Source organism: Haemorhous mexicanus, chromosome 19 (genome assembly GCF_027477595.1).
Source record: "Haemorhous mexicanus isolate bHaeMex1 chromosome 19, bHaeMex1.pri, whole genome shotgun sequence".
Taxonomy (NCBI): domain Eukaryota; kingdom Metazoa; phylum Chordata; class Aves; order Passeriformes; family Fringillidae; genus Haemorhous; species Haemorhous mexicanus.
This window is the reverse complement of record NC_082359.1, coordinates 1,826,196-1,845,912: the sequence shown is the minus strand read 5'-3', so window position 1 is coordinate 1,845,912 and position 19,717 is coordinate 1,826,196. Positions and strand designations below refer to the sequence as shown.

General features: G+C 65.8%; 2 protein-coding genes across 9 annotated transcripts; one reads left to right on the top strand and one right to left on the bottom strand.

Annotated features, from left to right (window-relative positions):
• Positions 1 to 1,198: 1,198 nt before the first annotated feature.
• On the top strand, positions 1,199 to 10,299 carry RASAL1 (RAS protein activator like 1). Of its 8 annotated transcripts, none has more exons than XM_059863134.1 (21): positions 1,207 to 1,620; positions 2,823 to 2,879; positions 2,968 to 3,081; positions 3,175 to 3,236; positions 3,317 to 3,446; positions 4,141 to 4,222; positions 4,353 to 4,490; positions 4,706 to 4,794; positions 4,894 to 5,011; positions 5,094 to 5,247; positions 5,431 to 5,495; positions 5,576 to 5,688; positions 5,848 to 6,040; positions 6,141 to 6,278; positions 7,209 to 7,341; positions 7,483 to 7,658; positions 8,117 to 8,254; positions 8,563 to 8,791; positions 8,874 to 8,973; positions 9,412 to 9,476; positions 9,872 to 10,123. In XM_059863134.1, the coding sequence occupies exons 1-21, from the start codon at positions 1,208 to 1,210 to the stop codon at positions 10,102 to 10,104; spliced, it is 2,940 nt and encodes a 979-aa protein (XP_059719117.1). In that variant the 5' UTR covers position 1,207; the 3' UTR covers positions 10,105 to 10,123. The 8 variants fall into 8 exon arrangements, with proteins under 8 accessions (XP_059719121.1, XP_059719113.1, XP_059719116.1 ...); XM_059863136.1 differs by having other exon boundaries at positions 1,209 to 1,620; positions 8,656 to 8,791; XM_059863130.1 differs by having other exon boundaries at positions 1,206 to 1,620; positions 8,563 to 8,973; positions 9,872 to 10,293.
• On the bottom strand, positions 10,277 to 19,304 carry DTX1 (deltex E3 ubiquitin ligase 1). Its single transcript, XM_059863142.1, has 9 exons — positions 19,017 to 19,304; positions 14,448 to 15,108; positions 12,902 to 12,963; positions 12,631 to 12,792; positions 12,329 to 12,390; positions 12,090 to 12,248; positions 11,200 to 11,361; positions 11,019 to 11,108; positions 10,277 to 10,645 (listed from the first exon to the last, which is right to left on the bottom strand). The coding sequence occupies exons 1-9, from the start codon at positions 19,273 to 19,275 to the stop codon at positions 10,421 to 10,423; spliced, it is 1,842 nt and encodes a 613-aa protein (XP_059719125.1). The 5' UTR covers positions 19,276 to 19,304; the 3' UTR covers positions 10,277 to 10,420.
• Between the last annotated feature and the right edge of the window lie 413 nt (positions 19,305 to 19,717).

Sequence of the window (19,717 nt, the reverse complement as noted above, 5' to 3'; positions counted from 1 at the left end):
CACACACCGGGACACACACCGGGACACCTCCCGGCAGTGACACACACCGGGACACCTCCCGGCAGCGACACACACCGGGACACACACCGGGACACCTCCCGGCAGTGACACACACCGGGACACACACCGGGACACCTCCCGGCAGTGACACACACCGGGACACCTCCCGGCAGTGACACACACCGGGACACACACCGGGACACCTCCCGGCAGCGACACACACCAGGACACCTCCCGGCAGCGACACACACCGGGACACACACCGGGACACCTCCCGGCAGTGACACACACCGGGACACTTCCCGGCAGCGACACACACCGGGACACCTCCCGGCAGTGACACCCTCAGAGACCCGGCACCCTCATGGGGACACCCCTGGCAGCGCCATTCCCCCCGAGCCCACACAGGGACACCCCCTGGCAGTGACGGCCCCCCAGGACCCAGAGGGTGACACCCCCCACCAGTGACACCTCCTTCTTGAGCACCCACACAGGGAATCCCCCCCGCCAGTGACACCCCCGGGACGCAGCACCCACACAGGGACACCCCCTGGCAGTGACACCCTCAGCACCTGCTGGATGACACCCCCCAATTCAGCAGCCCCCAAAAGATCGGCACCCCCATATTCACCGCCCCCAGCAGCCCTCAAGGATCTCACTGAGCCCCCCTTTAGCAGCACCCCGATCACCCCGTGCCCCACATCGTCCCCCCAAGGAGCAGCATCCCACCATCAGTCCCCCAAGAGCCAGCACCCCACCATCAGCCCCCCAAGAACCAGCTCCCCTCCTCTGAGCCCCTCCAGCACCCCCTGGGTGACACCCACCCTGGCAATGCCAGCAGGAGACAGCTGGCCAGCGCCCCGAATTCCACAGCCCCCCCAAGCCCCCGCTATGCCTCACCAGGGCAGGGATGTCCCCCCTCAGGGTCCCTGGTGCAGGGAGCGGTGGGATTGGGGTGCTGCACCCACAGACACGCCAAGACCTGCTGGAGTCCCCCTGGCTGGGCTCAGGGTGTCCCCTCTGAGGGCTGGGGTCACCTTGGGGGTCCCATGCACGTCCTTCCTCCCCTCATCCCCAAGGCCGGTGTTCACCCATCCCCCCCCCCTACTTTGGCACTTTGGGGTCCAGACCGAGCCCCCCACCCTGGGGGACACCCACCCCTTGTGACATGACAGAAGCCCCTCACCGCAGGTGCCACCGCTCTGCCATGCCCCCGTGCCTCAGTTTCCCCGCCTCTAGGACGGAGGGTGGCTTTGCTGTCTGGTCGCTGGCCCGTGATGGGACCCCCACGGTGGGCACGGTGCCACCTCCCCCGCGCTCGCCCTCCGCCCTGTGCCAGCCTGGCGCAGGTGGGAGCGAAGCGGCGACAAAAGCAACCGAGAAGAGGAAAGAGGAAGAAGCGGCGGTGAGAAGCGGCGGCGGCGGCGGAGGAGGAGAAGGAGGAGGCGGGGACCGGTGCCGGCAGCCCCGCCGGCGCTTTGCGGGGGCTCAGGGCACCCCCGGGCACCCATCGCAGCCCCCCAGGTGCCCACCCCGAAGTTTGAAGTTCGCCGGCATGGCCAAAACCACCTCGCTGCGCTGCCGGGTGCTGGAGGGGAAGGACCTGCCCGCCAAGGACCTGTGAGTGGCTCAGGGGGCTCAGGGCCCCCCTATTTCCCCCAGACCCATCCCGGGAGATGTGGTGGGGAGGGGGCACTGGGTGCTCTGCCCTCCCTGGGTGTTCTCTCCGTACAGTTTTGGGGGTCTCTGCTTGTACCCATTACCCCCAAAGTGGGGGTCTGGGGTGTGCAGGGACTGCCAGGCCCCCCCAACCCCCAGGGGTGTGTGACCCCCCCAACCCCTTTATCATCCCTTTCGTGCCCCCCAGCAGGGTGGGCACAGAGGATCCCTACAAACCTGGGGGTGACACTGGGGGGGCAGAGCCCCTGCACCCCCACCACTTTGTGGGGGTGGGGTGGTGAGCGGGCGGTGCAGGGAGACCCTCGCCCGCTCCTGCCCCGGGGACCCGGCTCAGCGGAGCTGGCAGTCCCGGGCACCTCCGGATGTGCCAGCTTGGCACCGCCGGCCGCTCCCAGGGCCGGGCAGCCGGGAGCGGGGCCGTGTCCCTGCCTCGGGGGGTTCTGCTCCCGGGGTTGTCCCACTGCGGGGGTCTGGGCACAGCGAGCGATCTGCACAATGATGGGGGGCCCGGTGCCGCTCCCAGCGCCCCCAAACCCAGCTTGGGGCTGTCGTGGGGCTGCAGAGGGGGTCGAGGGGAGCCACTCCCACTTCCCGTCCCGTGGCAGGGACAGAGACTGCGGTCACGTCCCTCATCCATCTCGGGGTCTCAGTCCTTGTGGAAACACCTCCTGGGGATTTGGGGCTCCAGCAGCGCCCCAGGATCAGCACCCCTCGGTGCTGCTCCAGCTGCCGTAACCCAGCAGAAAGGGACTTTGCAGGGAGCGGGTGGATGGTCCCTGGATCCGTCCCTCATCCCTCCATCCTGTTCTCCCGGCGGAAAGGGCCAGACCGGTGTCACCCGGGCACCGTGGGTTGTCACAGGGACTCGGGCTGGGCTGTGCTGCTGGACAGACAGCGGTACCCGCTGGTGGGTGGCACAGGGAGGGACACTGCAATGGCTCGGGGTGACCCACAGCAGGTCCCTCAGCTCAAGGAGAAAAGGGGATGTCCCCATCCCGGTGTCAGGATGGTGTCAGCAGGGCCAGGCTTAGACCGGGCAGCTTGGCTCACCCCCGGTGCCTCACTGCTGGGGTTTGAGGGCCCCGGGATGGGGGGGATTCCCGAGTGGGGGCTGACCCTGGGCACCCCCGTCCCCTGCCCAGGTCTGGCTCCAGCGATCCCTACTGCGTGATCAAGGTGGACAACGAGGTGGTGGCCAGGTACGGGGGCACTGTCCCACACTGGGAGGGGGCACGCAGGAGTGGAGGATCCTCCCAGGGGGGACAGCCACCTCTGCCATCCCGGCAGGACGGCAACTGTGTGGAAGAGCCTGAACCCTTTTTGGGGTGAGGAAATCACGCTGCTTCTGCCCCGTGGATTCCACAGCCTCACCATCTACGTGCTGGATGAAGACACCATTGGGTAGGGGGACAGCACGGGCAGGGTGGGCACTGAGGACCCCCCCAAGAGGTGGCAGGTCCCCAGCAGTGTCCTGCTGTGTCTGTTCCCTCACAGGCAGGACGATGTCATTGGCAAGGTCTCGCTCAGCCACCAGCAGATCTCGGCCGAGCCGCGGGGTGAGGTGGGGCACAGTGAGGTGGGGGACAGCAGGACCCATGCTGGCACCATGGGGTGCCCACGCTGTCCCCCTCGGCAGGCGTTGACAGCTGGATTAGCCTGGCACCTGTGAACCCCGACCAGGAAGTGCAGGGCGAGATCCACCTGGAGCTGCACGTCCCTGAGCGGGGCCACCCGCGGGTGCTGCGCTGCCACCTCATCGAGGCCAGGTGGGGGCTGCCAGCACCACGGGGTCTTACTTTTGGCAGGAGGGAGGAGAGGAGGGGGACAGTGGTGGCACGGGGTTTGTCCTCCCCTTTCCACACTCAGAAGGATCCTCGCTGCACCAGCTTGGGGACATCAGCGGTGCCAATGTGACAATGCCATGGGGGCTCAGTGGGAAGTGTGCTGCTATCCCTGTTTGGGGACAGGGGCACAGGAGCACCAGGGTTTGTCCCCAGCAGAATGGTTGGCTCTCACACCGTGTTTTTGCCCTTTGTTTTCAAAATTTGGGGAAACTGAGGCACTGCCCAGGCTGCCCTTCTGGGTTTGAGGGTGCAGATGTGTGTGCATGCGTGGGAGCGTGCACAGGGACACACACGCGGTGACACACACACACAGAGCTGACAGATGGAGCAGCCAGCAGAGGCAGCATCCTGCTGCCATGGCAACCAAAGCGGCTACCAAGGCAACAGGATGGCCATGGGGACAGGGTGGCCATGGGGACAGCCAGGAGGGACGGCAGCACCCCCACTAGGGACTGGAGGAGGAAGGGCTCCCTGGAAATGGGGGCACGATCTCCCCAGCATCCCCCGGCACCTGCCGGCTGCCCCACATGCCCAGGCGAGCTGGCAGAGAGCAGGGACGTGGGGCTGCAGGGACGTGATGGTGGGGACAAACCCTGCTGCCCCCATGTCCTCACAGGGACCTGGCTCCCCGGGACGCCTCGGGCACCTCGGACCCCTTTTGCCGGGTGTCGTGCTGCGGGCACACGCTGGAGACAGCCGTGAGTCACTGCTGGGTGCTGGGTGTGGCACCGGGTCGCCCACGGACCCAGGAGGCTCAGGCACCCTCGGGCACCCTCGGGCACCCTCGGGCACCTCGTCCCCTCAGCCACCAGTCCCGGCGCCCCGCAGGTGGTGAAGAAAACCCGGTTCCCGCACTGGGATGAGGTGCTGGAGTTCGAGCTGCCGGAGGGGGAGCTGGGAGAGGCTGTGCTGAGCGTGGAGCTTTGGGACTGGGACATGGTGGGCAAGAACGACTTCCTGGGGCGGGTGAGGACCTCGGGGCACACCCAAATGGTGCAGGGTCCTGGGGGCACCTCTGCGACCCCTGGTGTGGGGTCTGGGTGACCACAGGTTGGGACCCACCAGGATGGGGGCAGTGCCACATGCAGACCCTGCGTGTCCTGGGCTGTCATCCAAGGGAGGTGCAGTACAGGGGACTGGCATGTGCCCCCACCCATCCAGACCCTGCCTCTGTCCCCCAGGTCGAGTTCTTCCTGGGCACCCTCTGCCCAGGTCCCACCAGGGGCTGGTTCCATCTCCTGCCCCTCCCCAGCACCACCGAGGACCACGGGTGAGTGCAGGCAGAGAGGGCAGGGGGTTGTGACCAGGGCAGCACGAGGTGACCCCCATGGAGAGCACAGGACCCATGTGACCCCCCGTGTCTTTGCAGGGGACAGCTGGGTGCCCTGAGGCTGGCAGTGAGGCTGCTGGAGGACACGGTCCTGCCCTCCCACCACTACCAGCCCCTCATCCAGCTCCTCACCGAGCCCATCCTCTGCCCGGCCCAGGTGGGTGCTGGGGCTGCAGGGAACTTTGGGGTGACCACCCCAGTGTGGAGGCCCCACTGTGCCCACCCTGCCCTCCCCACAGTCCCCTGAGGGCACAGCCCTGGCTGTCCTGGAGGAGGTGACCTCAGGGGAGAGCCGGCAGGACGTGGCCACCAAGTTGGTGAAGCTCTTCTTGGGCCAAGGTCTGGCTGTGCCCCTCCTGGACTACCTCACCACCCGCGAGCTGGCCAGGACCAGTAAGTGCCCTGGGCCACCACAAGAAACCCCAAGCCAGGGTCCCTCCACATCCCCATGGAGAAAGAGTGAGGACACCAAGGGAGAGGCAGGAAAGGTGCCACGTGTCCCTGGGGTTGGGCACACCAGGGACAGCTGGGGTGTCACCCTGTGCCCACCTTGCCACAGCCTCTGTGCTCTTCCAGCTGATCCCAACACCCTCTTCCGCTCCAACTCGCTGGCCTCCAAATCCATGGAGCAGTTCATGAAGGTGAGCATGGGAAGGGACACCTCCATGATGTCCCAGCAGGCCATTTGGGGACAAGGATGGTGCCTTCCCACCCCTTGCAGGTGGTGGGGCTGCCCTACCTGCACGAGGTCCTGAAGCCAGTGGTGAACCGCATCTTTGAGGAGAAAAAATATGTGGAGCTGGACCCCGGCAAGATGGAGCTGAGCCGGGGCAGGTGGGCACAGATGGATGTCTGGGAGGGGCACAGGGCACCTGGCATGTCCCTGTGTCCCCTGCAGGAAGGGGCCACCTATTGCTGCTGAGCCCTTGGGTCACTTCTGGCCAGCTCAGTGCCCCCGTTCCCGGTGTCCCCGACCTGGAGGTGTCCCCACAGGAGGATCTCCTTCAAGGGGTCCCTGTCAGAGGCGCAAGTGCGGGAGAGCAGCCTGGAGCTGCTGAAGGGCTACCTGGGGGACATCATCAATGCCATCGTGGGCTCGGTGGACAAGTGTCCCCTCCCCATGAGGGTGGCCTTCCAGCAGCTCCGCAGGCGGGTGGAGGAGCGATTCCCCTCGGCACAGCACGAGGTGGGGCCCACGGCGGGGCTGGGGGTCTGCACAGCCCCAGGACCACCACGCCAAGCTCTGAGCTGTCCCTGTCCCCTGAGCTGTCCCTGTCCCCATCCAGGAGGTCCAGTACTTCTCCATCAGTGGGTTCCTCTTCCTTCGCTTCTTCGCTCCCGCTGTCCTCACCCCGAAGCTCTTTGGGCTGCGGGAGCAGCACGCGGAGCCCTGCACCGGCCGCACACTCCTGCTGCTCGCCAAGGTGGGGACAGCACGGGGACACCAGGGAGGGGTGGGCACCTTGGAGAGGGATGGGGACACCAGGGAGGGGTGGGGATCCTTGGGAGGGGATGGAGACACCAGGAAGGGATGGGGACCTTGGAGAGGGATGGGGACATTGGGGAAGGGATGAGGACCCTTAGGGAGGGTGGGGGACCTGGGGAGGGATGAAGACCTTGGGGAGAAATAGGAAGCCTGGGAATGGATAAGGACCCTGGGAAGGGTGGAGGAGCTGGGGAGAGATGGAGACAGTGGGGAGTGATGGGGATCCTTAGGGAGCGTGGGAGTCCTGGGGAGGGATGTGGATCCTTGGGGTTGGACGGGATCTTGAGAAGGGATGGGAACTCCATGGAGGGATGGGAACTCTTGGAGACGGATGGGGATCCTTGGGGATTAATGGGGACCCTTGGGGTGTGTGAGGGACCTGCAGAGGGATGGGCACCACTGGGAGAGACAAGGATTGTGGGGAGGGCTGGGGAGCCCAGGAAGGGTTTGGGACTTCAGAGAGAAACCCCAGGAAGGACAGACTTCTGTGAGGGACATGGACCCTGCAGAGAGATGGGAACCCACAAGGAATGGGGAGGCCAGAAAGGCAGGAGATCCTGGGGAGGACCAGAAACCCCAGGGAATGATGAGGACCCAAGCAAGGCAGAGCCATTCCTGCCCCTGTGCCACACACCATGGGCTGGCTCCTTCCTGTGCCACTTGAGGCCTGTCCTGCCCGTCCCCAGGCTGTGCCACCACAAGCTGGGCACAGCACAGGGGCAGAATTTGGGTCCCATCACCCCTCCAGCTGCTCCACTTTTCCCACCCCACCCCCTGAGCCCTCGGGGTCCAGGGGTGCAGCAAGGGTGGCCCAGGGGGTCACACCAGCAGGGACACAGCAGTGTGACCCCTTCCCTGTGTGTGACAGGCTCTGCAGAGCATCGGGAACCTGGGGCTGCAGCTGGGGCAGGGCAAGGAGCCGTGGATGGCCCCACTGAATGCCGTCCTCCTGCCCAGTGTCACCCGTGTCCGGGCCTTCCTGGATGCCCTGGTCACCGTGGGTGAGCGGGGACAGAGGGCAGGGAGGGGACATTGCTGGTGCCCGGTCAGTGCCATCACCCCGGTGCTGCCAGGAGCACCCTCGGGCTGTGGGAGGTGGTGGCACTTGGGGTGACACCGCTCCCTCCCTGTCATGGCCGCAGTGGATAAGGTGCCAGTGCCACAGGGACATTCCCAGCCCTTGGCCACCATCAAGGAGGGTCCCCTGCACACCTGCCCAGAGCTGGGGGTGGCACTGCTGCCTCGCTTCGCCTTCAAGAAGAGGCACTTCAGGCTCAGCACCCAGGCCCTGGCCTATGCCAAGGTGCCCCAGGGGCAGGTGGGTGCTGCCCAGGACCCCCACCCTGCGCTGGGTGCCCAGGGCTGGGGGGAAGGACGTGGGCACAGATTTTGGGGTGTTTTGGGGTATCCAGGTGAGCTGCTCCATCCCAGTGGAGTGAGTGGGGGATACAGATGTGGGTGCAGATGTTTTGGGGTGTTTGAGGTCCTCAGATTTACCATGGATATGAGTAATGGATATGGACATGGGCACAGATTTTGGGGTGTCTTGGGGTATCCAGGTTTTCCATGGACATGTGTGATGGATATGGGCATGGGCACAGATTTTGGGGTGTTTTGGGGGTATACAGGTGAGCTGCTCCATCCCAGTGGAGTGAGTGGAGGATACAGATGTGGGTGCAGATGTTTTGGGGTGTTTGGGGCTCCCCACATATTCCATGGATATGAGTAATGGATATGGTCATGGGTACAGATTTTGGGGTGTTGGGGGGTCCCCAGGTGCTGGGCTCCATCCCAGTGGAGCAGATCCGGGCAGTGGAGCAGGTGGACAGGGGCACCTTCCAGCACCCCCACGTCCTGCAGGTGGTGGCACAGGATGGCACCGGGCAGCTCCACACCATCTACCTCCAGTGCAAGGTGGGTGACCCCACCCTGCCCCAGCACCCCAAAAACCCCAGGAACCCCCCACCACCGCAGCCTGGGGGCCCTCTCCCCTGCACCCAACCATGGGACAATGGGAATGGTCCCAAATCCAGCTGTACCCAGGCTGTACTGGGAGCACTGGGAGTACTGAGGTCAAGGGGCTAACTGGGTATACTGGGGAAGTTGGGGTGTCCTTCCCTGTCTGTGCTGGGGTCACTGGGGTACCCTGGCTCCTGCAGCCCCATGTCCCCCCACCTCCTACCGGGCAGCTTTGCCACCAAACTGTCATTCCTGTCCCCCAGCCCCGGTGCCCATCCCTTCCTCCTCCCTCCTCCTCCTCCCCCCCAGCACTGGCAGTGTCCTCGGGGGTGTCCCCGTCCCTGCTGTCCCCGCAGAGCGCCCCGGAGCTGTGGCAGTGGCTGTGGGCGCTGCGCCAGGCCACCAGCGCCAATCGCGACATGCTGCCCACGTGCCACCCCGGCACCTTCCGCGCCGGCCGCTGGACCTGCTGCCTGCAGCCCACCCGTGCCGGTAGGACTGGGGGTGCCCTGGGCTCGGGGTGCCCGCGAGGGGGGTGTCGGTGGCGCCGTGTCCCCACTGCTGTGGTTGGCAGTGCCCGGCTGCAGCCGTACCCACGGCGCCGTGGTGCTGGGGGAGTGGAGCGACCTTGGGGACCCCGCGGTGGCAGCACAGAGCCTCTACGGGCACCTGCGGTGAGCCCGGGGGATTTCGGGTGCTGGTGGGCAGGGTGGGAAGCTGCTGAGGGTCCCTGTCCCACAGGCTGGTGGGGATTGGGGGTCCCGAGAGCGAAATTGAGGGCCTGAGAGTCCTCTACGGGGTGGTGGGCAGGATGCCAGCGTGTGGAGGGTGCTTGTCCCCCAAGGGGAGTGGGAGCTGGGGGTCCCGGGGTCCTTTGGGCGCTGACAGGCGTGGTGGGAGCCTGCTGAGGGTCCCTTCCTGCAGGGTGGTGGCGACCAGGGGTCCAGAGGGTGGCACAGGGGTCCAGGGGACGTTTAGGTGCCGGTGCGCAGGGTGGGAGTGTCCTGAGGTCCCTGTCCCCCAGCGCGATGGGAGCTGGGGGTCCCGGGGTCCCTTGGGTGCTGGAGGGCGGGGGGGGAGGGGGGTATGTCCTGAGAGTCCCTGTCCTGCAGGGCAGCGCTGGCCGGGGGTCCCGTGGGCAGCGCGGTGGCCGGGCCCCCCTGCCCGGGCCAGGCAGGTACGGGAGCCCCGCGGGGCGCAGGGGGGCCATGGGGACCCGGGGTGGGGGCTGGCACACGCAGAGGACCCCTGCGGGCACCACAGAACTCTGCTCCGGCTCCCTCCACGAGGGGACAGCAGATGCACGCGGACAGGGGAAACGGGGACACGGGGACACACGCAGTCCGGGGGGCTGGCGGGTGGTGGGGACACGGGGTGGGATGTGACGGGACGGGGGGAGCGGGAGGGACAGGGGACGGGTGTGGGGGCTGGGGGGACACCACGGGTGGGTGTCGCGCGTGGATGCGGGGCTGTGGGGGGGAAATGCCGGCGGGTGGTGCCGGAGGGACTGGCAGGGGGGTGGGGAGCGAGGGTGGGTGCCACAGGTGGCACTGACCTCACCCTGGGGTGCAGGGGGACCCGCTGGGGACAGGCTGCAGGAGGTGCTGCGAGACCTGGACATCGCCCACGACGCCTTCACCCACCGCGACGAGACCCCAGAGCCACCCCCAAGTCCCCTCCCTGTCCCCAGACCCCCGGCACGCCCCAGCGTCCCCCCTTCAGCCCACGCGGGGAGGGGCAGGGAGGCCAGCGAGGCCACAGAGGGGACGCGGGGCCAGCAGCCCGGCACGGGGTGTATTCTGTAACACAGAGATGTACATGGCACCGGCTGTGCGCGGCTCCCGGGGGCAGCGGCGGGTGACACGGGTGACACGGGTGGCACGGGTGGCACAGACGCGCAAAGAGGCCACGGGTGGAAAAAGACCACGACGCTATCGCCACGAGAGCGGGGCGAGCCGGGACGGGACGGGCAGACAGACAGACACACACGGGGACACGCGGTGGGTGGCACCGGGTGGCCCGGGACGGGGGACGAGCCCGCCGGGCGGGGCTGCGGTGAAGCGGCGCAGGCGGCGGCGGCACGGGCGGGACGCGGGGGCGAGGGGAGCCCCGAGCCCGGCCTCAGTCCTTCAGGGTGGCCTCGGACACGCCCTGGGCCAGCAGCTCGGCCAGGACGTTGTCCAGGTAGTTGGGGTCGGGGTAGCCGTGCCCCGTCAGGTTGGAGCCGAACTCGGTCTTGTGGTGGATCTCGTTCCACACCACCGTGTCCGACTCGCCCGTGGTGTTGGAGGTGCCGATGGTGAAGATGAGCCGCCGGTCCCAGGCCACGATCAGCAGCTTCAGCACCTGCGGCGGGCACGACCATGGCTCGCCCACCGGGCACCCTCGGCATGGCATGGACTGGCACAGCCACCCAGCACCCCCACCCAGCCTGGCATGGACTGGCACAGCCACCCAGCACCCCCACCCAGCCTGGCATGGACTGGCACGGCCAGCCGGCACCCCTGGCACTTCCTTCCCCAGCACAGCACAGCCTCAGCCCCAACAGGGTGGGATTCAGCCCCAGCACGGTGCCCACAGAATGCCATCCCATCCCATCCCATCCCATCCCATCCCATCCCATCCCATCCCATCCCATCCCATCCCATCCCATCCCATCCCATCCCATCCCATCCCATCCCATCCCATCCCATCCCATCCCATCCCATCCCATCCCCACCTTCCTGCCCTTCTCGTTGTCGGGCAGGTAGCAGTGCCGTGGGAAGCCTCGTGCCGTGAATTTCTTGCCAGGATTGGGATGCTCCGGGCCCTGGGTGGGTGTGGGGACAGGGCATGAGAGGGGACACAGGGACACAGGGACACGGGGCAGGGTCACCAGCCCACCGGGGGTTCCCCCTCACCTGGATGCCGGTGGGGATGTCGTAGACGATCCGGATGGTTTTGGAGTCGGTGTATCCCGGGAGGGAGTGGGGGATGAGGTGGAATTCCATCTTCCCAGGGGGCTGCGTGCCCGTCTTCTCCCCGTAAATGGCCTTGCAGGTGGGGCACTGCAGGCTCCCGTCCTGGGGGCACCGCGGGCCTCAGGGGTGGCACCCACCCAGCACCCACCCAGCACCACCCAGCACCCACCTGGACCCCCCAGCACTCCCCAACACCCACCTGGACCCCCCCCAGCACTCCCCAACACCCACCCAGTACCCACCTGGATCCCCCCAGCACCCACTCAACACCCACCTGGACCCCCCCAGCACCCACCTGGATCCCCCCAGCAATCACCCAAACCCCAGTACCCTTCTGGAACTGCCCAGCACCCACCCCTGCACCCACCTGAACCCCACCCAGCTCCCTCCAACACCCACCCAGCACCCCTGACACCCACCCAACATCCACCTTGCACCCCTCAGCACCCACCTGGAACTGCCCAGCACCCACCTGGATCCCCCCAGCACTCCCCAACACCCAGTACCCACCCAGAACCCACTCAACATTCCCCAGTACCCAACCAACATCCACCCAGCACCCACCCAGCACCCCCCAGCACCCCCCCAGCACCCACCTAGCACCCCTGACACCCACCCAGCACCCCCCAGCACCCACCCAGCACCCACCCAGCACCCCTGCACCCACCTGAACCCCACTCAGCCCCCTCCAACACCCACCCAGCACCCCTGACACCCACCCAACACCCCCCAGCACCCCCCCAGCACCCACCCAGCACCCCTGACACCCACCCAACACCCCCCCAGCCCCCCCAGTCCCCCCGAGCACAGCCAGCCCGGGGGGCTCTGACCTTGTTGCCGTTGTTGTACATGGCCAGCAGGCACAGCAGGTGGTACATGTGCCCGCACTTGCCCAGCTTGCCCACCAGCTCCGGCTTGATGCCTCTGGGGCTCAGCACGCCCTCGTAGCCAGAGGAGGTGACCAGCCGCTCCATGCAGATGGTGCAATCCTGCCGGGAACGGGATCAGCACCCGGGCGGATGAGGAGTCACCCCCGGCTCTCCCGGAGCCCCCCGCGCCCCCCACTCACCTCATCCGGGGGGTTCTTCACCTTCTGGATGTAGCGGCGCACCACGTCCTCAGGGGTTTTACCTGAGGGCGATGCCATCAGAGCCTGCCCGCGGTGCCACAACCCCCGCTCCACGGGACGGGGACAGCCCTGCCACCCCTGCCAGCATGGGGACGGGGACAGCCCTGCCACCCCTGCCAGCACGGCAGGGACACGCGTGGCACAAAGCAGCGACGGGCATCGCCCCACGCAAACCCCCGGGGTCTTTTCCCCCCTCCGAGTCCCCTGTCCCTGACCCCGCTGGGACATTGGTGGCTCCTTACTCTTCTTGAGCTGCTTCTTTTTGGTTTTCCTGCAGATGCCGTTGACGCCGGGGACAGGTTTGATGTCGCTCTTGCTGACGGGCGGGGGGTGCAGGATGGGTTTGGGGGCGCGGGTCAGGCACACGGGCAGCCCGGCGGCGCACATGAGGATCCCCGTCATCCCTGCGCCGGGAGAGCGCCTATCTGTCCGTCTGTCCGTCCTGCCCACCCCCTGGCAGCGTCCCCCGCTCCCCGCCCACGGTGTCACCCCGCGGTGACACCCGGCCCTTACCTGCGAGGGCGGGATGGACGGGGCCGGTGCCGTTCAGGTTCTTGACCGGGAGCGCTGGGACCCTGCACGGACATGGGACAGGAAGGGGCTCAGCCGGGCCGGCAGGGATGGCACTGTCCCCTCCCCGCATGGCATGGCCCCAGAGCAGTGTCCTTCCCACGGGACACAGGGCAGGGTGTCCCCTGGGGGCTGCTGGCACTGTCCCCAGGCAGTGTCCTTCCCACGGGACACAGGGCAGGGTGTCCCCTGGGGGCTGCTGGCACTGTCCCCAGGCAGTGTCCTTCCCACGGGACACAGGGCAGGGTGTCCCCTCACCAGCTTGGAGGGCTGCTGTCCCACCCCAGGTGACTGTCACCCAGTGCCACCTGTCCATCAACCAATGGCGCTGGTGGCACTGGTGGCATCACGTCCTCCTCGACCCAGGGTGGAAACCTTGTCAGGGCATCCTGACGGTGACACCTGTGTCCTCCACTCCTTGGGGACGTGGGAGAGGAAGGAAGTGGCGGAAGGAAGTGGCAGAAGGAAGTGGCGGAAGGAAGGAAGTGGCGGAAGGAAGGAAGGAAGGAAGTGGCGGAAGGAAGGAAGGAAGGAAGGAAGGAAGGAAGGAAGGAAGGAAGGAAGGAAGGAAGGAAGGAAGGAAGGAAGGAAGGAAGGAAGGAAGGAAGGAAGGAAGGAAGGAAGGAAGGAAGGAAGGAGGGAAGGAAGGAAGGGATGAGTTCAGCAGTGCTCAGCCCCGAGGGCTTTTTCCCTCATTCCCAAAGCTCCTCTACCCACACCAAGGCCACGGCATAGATGGGGGCCCAGCCCCTCCTCCCTGTCCATAGGTGTGTGCCAGGACAGGGACAGCGATGGGGACAAGGACAAGGACTGCTCAGCCCAGCACACAGAAGGGAAAGCAGGATGTCAGCAGGGGAAGGAAATGTGCCAGGAGCTGCTGGGGGCTCAGAGAAACCACCTGTCCCGCCAGCCCAGTGCTGCCAGCCCCAAGGGGACACCAGGCCAACCCACCACGGGGTACAGCCATGGAGATGTGGGTGCCAGGACAGGGACACCCATTAGGACACAATTCCAGGGGTTTGCTGTCCCTCCTGGACCCCCTGGTGAATCATTCCCAGCACGGAAGGGACACCGTGGCTGTGGCCCCTCCCCACAGCTGTGCCCTCCCAGGGATCTGCCCAGTGGCACAGGAGCTGGGTCACACAGCCCATGCTGGCTTTGGGGACACCATTCCCTTGGGACCAGGCACTCCATGTGCTCCAGCTGCCATGGATAGCGTGGCACGCCTGGCACGGCCTGGCACAGCATGGCACAGATCACCACACCCCCTCTGCAGGGATCCAAGCACCCCCAGGACCACCCGGGTATCCCTCCCACCACCCAGGGTGGGGACCCCGGGGCTGGAGGTGACACAGTGCCACAAGAGCTGGGGCTGCCTGCAAGGTGACAGCAGGGAACGAGCCACCCCCATCGCCCCCTTTGCCCCTCTGTGTGCCCATCCCCGCCTCGGTGACACCCCTCTTGTCCCCTCCCCACCCACCCATCTTACCCGGGGGGCACAGCAGCCCTGGCGCCCAGCCCAGCCCCGCGCTGCGTGCCGGGCCGGTTGAGGTTGTTGAGACCGGGCAGCGCCGCGCTGGGCACGCCCTGCCCGGGGCCGAACCCCGCGCCGGCCACCCGCAGCCCTTCCCCCTTGGCCGCGCCCCCCGCCACCACGGCCGGTGTCCCGGTCCCCGCCGGCCACAGCGCTCCCCCGGCGAAGGTGCTGCTCTGGCGGACGGCGCCGGGGTAGAGCTTGCGGCGCTGGGACGCCAGGATGGCGTTGGAGGCGGCGCGGGTGCTGTTGACCAGCAGGCACTGGGGGCACGAGCAGGGGGTGCCTGTGCTGGCGCCCACCGGCCAGGACTGGGATTTGGGGATGGAGCCCATGGTGAGCGGGTAGGCCAGGTCCATGCGGCGCCGCAGCCGCCGCTTGCGCTGCGTCTGCCGGTTCATTTGGGACATGCTGCTGAAGTAGATGAGGTAGCAGAAGCCCAGGGAGGAGAGGTCCAGCCAGGGGTGCTGCTTCTCGTAGGCGTTCTGGATGGTGATGCAGATGTCCATGTCGTAGGGGGTCCAGGAGTTGTTGTCGTTCTCCCACTCCCACACGATTCCCTTCCCCGGCGCCGAGGAGGGGTCATAGAAGTTCCTCCGGACGGGGCGCATGGTCCCTGGGGACACAGAGACGGGGGGTGACACCGGTGGGGGGACATCCCTGTGTCCAGCTTCCAGCCAGGCATCCCACAGGGACTGGGGTACAGAGGCTCCTTGGGGTGCAACAGCCGCTCTGTCCCTTCACTAAAGTCCCCATTGCACCCCAAAAATGCTTCCCTAGGGATGAATCCAACCCTCATTCCTGCACTGGTGACAGTGGCTCAGACTGCCACCCCTCGGGATCATCCTGCTGGATGTCCTGGGAGGAGCAGTGCTGCTCAGCCAATGTGGGAAATGGATTTGTATAGAATTCTCCAAGGTGAGAATTCAAAATTCGTAGAGAATTCTCTCACCCATCACAAGAGCCTGAAAATTGAATAGAAGTTTTGAAAAACGCCTCTCAGTTGCCCCATCTCTGGGTCAGAAAAGGGCATAATCCAACAAATCCTTGTGCTTTTCCCAGCTTTTTCCATCCCTCTGGTCCAAGCCCTTCCCCACCCTCCCATCCCCGTGGCCATCCCGGGGCAGAGGAAGCATTTCCCGGTCAGGAGAGGTTTCCTGACAGCTGGTGGCTCTGGCAGTGACACAGCCAGGGATTGTCCCACACGGCCACATCCCGGCCCCTCGCCGCTTGTTTGGGATGGAGCTGGATCCCGCAGCCCCCTCCGGAGCTCCGCAGGGCGGGGGGGGAATCCCAGCCCTCTCCTCGAGTGCCCCCCCGGCACGGGGCCTGTCTATCCCCTCGCCGGCACCGTTTGCCCAGCTCGATTAACGGCGCTAATTAACGGTCATTAATCATCGGCCGCATCAGGCAGCAGAGCCAGGCCCCAGCTGCCGCCCTGTGCTGAGGCAGCTCCGCCGGGGCCGCGGGACGGGAGCGGGGGGGCCCTGCTGCCCGCATCCCAAATCCCACTGCTGGCTCCAGGCCACCCACACCCCGCTGCTCACAGCCCCACTGCCCTCCAACCCCACTGCCCACTGCCCTCCACATTCCCTCACATCCATGTCCTGTATCCCATCTCAGTTCCCAGCCCTGCCTCCTCACCTCAATGTTCCCCATCCCACTGCTCACTCTTGTCCAAATCCCACATCCCACCATAAACACATCCTGGACCCACCGGTCCTTGCAAATGCATCCCAAATCCCCCTGCCCCTCACATTCCCATCCCAAACTTCACATCCCCATCCCAAACCCTGCATCCCCATCCCAAACCCCACATCCCCACCCCAAACCCCACATCCCCATCCCAAACCCTGCATCCCCATCCCAAACCCCACATCCCCTGCCCCTCACATCCCACATCCCCCAGAGGATGGAGGAACAGCCCATTCCCCTTGGCACACACAGCTCCCAGTCCCCAAGGGCCACCAGCTGTCCCCAGCCCCCACCCCTGCCCCCTCTGCCAGCCATGCCAGAGCCACAGGGCCAAGCCAGTGTCCCCAGGGCCACCGGGAGGGGCCACATGTCCCCGCTCTCAGAACGGGGTCACCTCGTTTCCCTTGTCACTGGGTTTCTCTGTCCCCAGGCACTGTGTGGGCCAAGCCCCCTGAGCCCCCCAACCTCCTGCCAGCCTTCCCTGTGTCCCCATGTCACAGCAGGCACCAGCAGCACCCTCAGCTCAGGGGACCCTCTTGTCCCCAATCACCACGAGCCGTGTGGCAGCCTCCAAACCCTGGGCCTCACCCTGGGGAGGGATGCTGGATAGACATGGACACAGGGATGGGGCACACGGGGACCACAATGCTGAGGACAATGGCTGTGTCCCCTGCCATGACACCCCTGGGGACATCGAGGTCCCTCTCTCAACATCCCTGTCCCCAGGTCCTGCTGGCACAAGGACTGTGGTACCCAGGGACACCCTGGCAAGAGTTGTTTTGTCACCCCAAATCCATCCGTGTGGCCCCACCACGGGCACAAGTCCCCAAGGGATGCCCAGCACTGTGGCTGTGGGATGTGATGCCAGCTGCTGTCAGAGGTTGGGTCCTGGCCAAAGCTGGCAGGAGGTGGCATGGGGACAGCCAGGGTGTCCCGGTGGCTCCCGCAGCTCTGAGTCAGCGCGGACCCTCCGGATCGTGCCGGTGTCCTCGCTGACTCAGGGCTGCAGGTGCCAAGCTGCCCTTTGCCAAGTCCGTGACCGACTGGGGATGGATTCAGAGCCAGGCTGGATGGCAGAGGCAGGTGGCATGTCCCTTCTTTGGTCCCCATCTCAGTCCCCAGCCCCACATCGGGGTCACTTGGCATCACTGGGGACTAGAAGTGGTGGCATCAGTGGCCAGGCAGAGGTGCCACAATCACGGGGGCCCTGCTGTGGGTGTCCCCAGGCAGGTCCAGGGAGTGTCACCTCACATGTGGCAGGTCCCCTGCCTGCTCTGCCTGGCCTGGACCAGATCCTGCCCCGGGCAGGGATGCAGGGATGGGCAGGAATGCACCCAGAACAGCACAGCCCCCCACAGCACAGGCAGCACGTGCTGGTTTAATGGGTCACACTGTGACAGGGACACATTTAATGGGGTCTGGGCTCAGTCCCAGTGTGGGATCAGCCCTGATTTCCCACAGGATTGCTGGCCTGGATGCGCTGCTGCAGCACCAACCAGCAGAGCTGCAGCCATCCCAGTGCCCAGCACTGCTCCCAGGGTCCAGCTGGGGCCTCCCCACTGCCCTGGGCATGGAGCAGCTTGGAGGGGATGATGAGGGGACAGCAGGACAGTGGGACACAGCACAGCACCCACGGAGGGGACAGGGCACAGAAGGATGTGGGGACGTGTCCCTCTGGGGTGGGGGTCTGGGGTGGATGAGAAAGGAAAGGAATGGAGGAGCCTGGAAGGGCCCATGGGGGCACTGGAGCCCTGGAGAGTGAGGGGAGGAGAGAGGGAACAGATGGATGGACAGATGGAGGGAGGGATGGAGGGATGCAGGAATGAAGGGAGAGACAAGCAGAAATACACAGGGAAGGAAGTGGCGGAAGGAAGGAAGTGGCGGAAGTGGCGGAAGTGGCGGAAGTGGCGGAAGGAAGGAAGGAAGTGGCGGAAGGAAGGAAGGAAGGAAGGAAGGAAGGAAGGAAGGAAGGAAGTGGCGGAAGTGGCGGAAGTGGCGGAAGTGGCGGAAGTGGCGGAAGGAAGGAAGGGGCGGAAGGAAGGGGCGGAAGGAAGGAAGGAAGGAAGGAAGGAAGGAAGGAAGGAAGGAAGGAAGGAAGGAAGGAAGGGGCGGAAGGAAGGAAGGGGCGGAAGGAAGGAAGGGGCGGAAGGAAGGAAGGGGCGGAAGGAAGGAAGGGGCGGAAGGAAGGAAGGAAGGAAGGAAGGAAGGAAGGAAGGAAGGAAGGAAGGAAGGAAGGAAGGAAGTGGCGGAAGGAAGTGGCGGAAGGAAGGAATTAAATGATGGATGAATAAGTAGAGATACACAGAATAAGGAGTGAGGGGAAGATGGATGGATGGATGAATGATGGATGGATGGATGATGGATGGATGGATGATGGATGGATGGATGGATGATGGATGGATGGATGGATGGATGGATGGATGGATGGATGGATGGATGGATGATGGATGGATGATGGATGGATGGATGACGGATGGATGGAATGACAGACAGACACACAGTGACAGATTCACGGATTAATGGAACAACAGACAGATACACACAGGGACAGGAGAGGGATGAAGGGATGGATGGAAGGAAGGAGAGAAATATGCAAGGACAGATGGAAATACGGTAGGATGGAAGGACAGAGGGAGGAGGGAGGGATGTGCCAGTGGGTGGAAGGATGGATGGATGGATGGATGGATGGATGGATGGATGGATGGATGGATGATGGATGGAGAGAGAGGGGGAGTGAAGGCTGTGCGGATGGATGGCTGCACGGACGGACGGACAGATGGAAGGACGGACGGGTGGCTGGATGTCCCTGGCCCGATGCCAACCCCTTACCCGTGTCCTGCCGGAACTGATGCATGGACTGGAGGTCAATGACGTAGGGCGCCAGCTGGACATCGACCTGTCCCAGCACCACGCTGCCGCGGGCGTCCTCCTTCAGCACGTTCTCGATGTGGTGGCACACGGCGGCTGAGTAGGGCCGCCAGCGCCCGTGCTCGTTCAGCCACTCCCACACCACCACGCGGGCCACGTTCTGCGGGGGGAAGCCCAGGCCCCCCGAGGCCAGCATGGCCCCCGAGCCCTGCCGTGCCATGCCCGGGGCGCGGCGGCTCAGCCCGGCGCCGTCCCCCGGCCCGGGGACACGAGGGTCACCCGGGGCCCCTCCAAATCCTCCTCCCGGCCGCCGCCGGCTGCGGGCTCCGGAGCTCAGCGGGGCCGGCGCTGCGGGGCTCTGCAGAGGCGGGTGCTGCCAGCCAGGTCCCCGAGGTCCCCGAGCCGCCCGGTCCCGCTCCCCCGAGGCCGCCGCGCGGAGCTGGGGCCATCCATCACCCGGCACGTCTTCCCCGGCTCTTCCTCCTCCCCGCGATGCTGCTGGCAGGGCTCGGGCTCCAAAAAGCCACCAGGACCTCGCAGACTGCGTCGGCCCGAGGATGGCGGTGTTTGTGAACGGGGATGGGGACGCACAGCCACGGTGCTGGTCCCGAGACACCCACTCCTCCTCTTCCTCCTCGTGTCCTGCTGCTCAGCCCACGTCC